This window comes from Lolium perenne, chromosome 6, assembly GCF_019359855.2.
Source record: "Lolium perenne isolate Kyuss_39 chromosome 6, Kyuss_2.0, whole genome shotgun sequence".
Classification (NCBI taxonomy): domain Eukaryota; kingdom Viridiplantae; phylum Streptophyta; class Magnoliopsida; order Poales; family Poaceae; genus Lolium; species Lolium perenne.
Genome location: NC_067249.2, coordinates 149,494,864 through 149,497,757, shown reverse-complemented (window position 1 = coordinate 149,497,757; position 2,894 = coordinate 149,494,864). Strand labels below are relative to the sequence as shown.

General features: G+C 51.9%; 1 protein-coding gene across 1 annotated transcript; it reads left to right on the top strand.

Annotated features, from left to right (window-relative positions):
• Nucleotides 1-1,717: 1,717 nt before the first annotated feature.
• On the top strand, nucleotides 1,718-2,674 carry LOC139832529 (uncharacterized). The gene has a single exon (XM_071822309.1). It carries the CDS (start codon nucleotides 1,718-1,720, stop codon nucleotides 2,672-2,674), a length of 957 nt encoding a protein of 318 aa, XP_071678410.1.
• The last annotated feature ends 220 nt before the right edge of the window (nucleotides 2,675-2,894 follow it).

Genomic DNA, 2,894 nt, shown 5'->3' with positions numbered 1-2,894 from the left:
TCGCGAGCGGCAGAAGCTTGGAGATCGACGACCAACTCCGGAAGGAGCGCCATTTTTCCGATCAGTTCACGAATGTCGCAGCTGCGACTGTTCTTCAACGCCAGGTTTTAGCAAATCTTGCGAGAAGCGGAAATCAGATCTTTGCAATCGTCTCTAGAAAGCTTGATCAGATCATCACGCGGGAATTGATCACGGCGCTCTTGATCGTATCCAAGAGGATCTGCCAAATACACAAATTTATGAGAGCACACAAGAAAAGCTATGAAGCTGGTAAAAAATTCAGATCCACGTAGTTGCCAAAGATTTTGTTGTCAAGAAGGTCGGAGCTTGCTTCGGCCTCATGCAGTGATGTCCGGAGAGTTTTTACTTCCGCCTAGAGCTTCTCGATTATCTTGGCATCTTTGTCTCGCTTGTCTTGGAGACCAGCTTTGGCTCGCTTATATTTCGAAGTCTTTTGGGCTAGCAGGTCATCGGCCAGTCTTTGCTTCTTCTCCGCCTCCTGAAGTTTCGATTATAAATCCTTGTGGACGGAGCGCAAAGCTTTTAGCTCAGATGAGGCTGACGCCAAAGAGCTCTTCATGTCTGCACCTGTCAAAGATATTCAATAATTCATATAGCAGAACAGGTCAGAAATTTGAATGGAAAGCCTGTTGCCGGAATCAAACCTTGATTTTCTTCAAGTTTTCTCCAATGTGGCAACCTTTGTCTTCTGATCTTCCAAAAGCTCCGCCTGCCTCATAGAGATGCGGTGCTGATGGGCAATGGTCTTGTTCATCTCATAGTGAAGAGCTTGTTGTTCCTACAAAAGAAACAAAGCTAATAAGGCAAAATTCCAATTAAAAATTAGCATAGGTCTTTTCGAAGAATCATTGCCGCAAAAGTTTCCGCCATTACGCTTGGGGACTACTACGATTCTTAAATAAATTTCTTCAGTTTGACAACTCAAAGTATCAAGGTTAAACCAGTTTGGTTCCGCCTGGATACTTGAGGGCTACTAGGGGAATATTTTACCTTACGCTTGATGACCATGTTGCCGAGAAGCTCGCAGGTTTTCTTCTTGTGCATCGCAATCTCGTAAGATTGAGAATCCGCTTTGCTCCACCGTTCTTCATCAAGGAGTTTAGTAAATCCTGCTAGAGCTCCCACTTCTCCGCCTCCATCATCTTGTGGAAAAGCTTAATGGTGTAAGCCTTCGGAGTTGCGAGGCATTCAGAATTGTTAGCACTTAATCTTGATTGTATCTGCATTTAGTTGTTTTACTTCTGCATGTAGTCGTTGATCAGGTGTAGCTTCTACTGAACGCGTACAGCGAGATGCCAAGCTCTGCGCGATGCAGGTGAGGCGTGATGCAGGTGTGTCCGTGAGAAGCGGCAGGCGCGTGAAGAGCTGCGAATGATCGGCTAAGTCATGGTCACCGAGTGAATCGGTCTAGGCGTTTTAGCTGCATGCATGTGCAAGTGGTGGCCGTGTGTTAGTGGCCACTGTGGCCGTGCGTGCGTGGAGCTAGTGCGTGCGTGGGTGTGAGTCTATTTAAACAGTCATAGGCATGTTCCCTTTTGAGAAATACAGTGAAGAAAAACTTGCAGCTGCGTGAGGCAGTGCGAGACCAAACTTCCCTGTGTTCTACGTGAAGTAGATAGAGAGAGGCTCGGAGAGTTGAGTGATTCAGCTATACTACATTTGGTATCAGAGCTTTCCGCTCTTGGTTCCTGTGGTGATGGCGCAAGGCGGCGGAGATGCTTCCGATGGGAAGGCCAAGGCAACGGAGATGGAGAGGAAGCTGGCGGAGGCCGATGACCTGCACACTCCACCAAGGGCGCAGCTCACCGACGGCGGCGCCGGCAGCAGCGGCAGCGGGGGCGAGCTCCGTGTCGTCGAGCGCGTCGTCCGGCAGAGCTCCGTGGTGGCGACGCCGCCTCTCATGCTCACCCGCACGAACTACTCCGACTGGGCGCTCATCATGCGAGTGCAGCTGCAAGGACAAGGCCGATGGGAGGTGGTCAAGCACGGCGTCGTCGACGACGACCGTGAGGCTTTGGGCGCCATCCTCCGCGCCGTCCCGCCGGAGATGTGGCGCTCGCTGGCTGTGAAGGACACCGCCAAGGAGGCTTGGGACGCCCTCAAAACCTTGAGGTTGGGATCCGAGCGCGTCCGTGAAGCAAGGGCGCAGACCCGCCGCTCCGAGTTCGACAACCTCCGGTTCATGGACGGCGAGAAGGTGGAGCAGTTTGCGATGCGCCTCTCGGGCATCATGCACGAGTTGGAGGTCCTCGGAGATGGCGTTGGGGAACACAAGGCCGTGTTGAAGTTCCTCCGCTGCGTGCCGAAGCGGTTCAAGCAGCTCGCCCACTCCATTCAGCAGCTGCTCGACCTCAAGAACATGACGGTTGAGGAGCTCACGGGTCGCTTCTTGGCTGTGGAGGAGGAGCTCGACCTGGAGGAAGAGCAAGGTGGGCAGCATGGTGGCACTCATCTGCTCCTCACCGAAGAGCAATGGATGGAGCGCATGAAGAAGAAGAAGAACAATGGTAGAGACAAGAAGAAGTTGCGGTGCTTCCATTGCCAGGAACTCGGCCACTTTGCTTGGGAATGCCCGGAGAAGGGCAACAACCATGACGAAGAAGAGAAGGCGCTGCTCGGCCAGTACATCGACGACGAGCCAGCTCTTCTCTGAAACTCCATGAAGAATTAGGAATCAAGATTAGGGGGTGATTGTTAGCACTTAATCTTGATTGTATCTGCATTTAGTTGTTTTACTTCTGCATGTAGTCGTTGATCAGGTGTAGCTTCTACTGAACGCGTACAGCGAGATGCCAAGCTCTGCGCGATGCAGGTGAGGCGTGATGCAGGTGTGTCCGTGAGAAGCGGCAGGCGCGTGAAGAGCTGCGAATGAT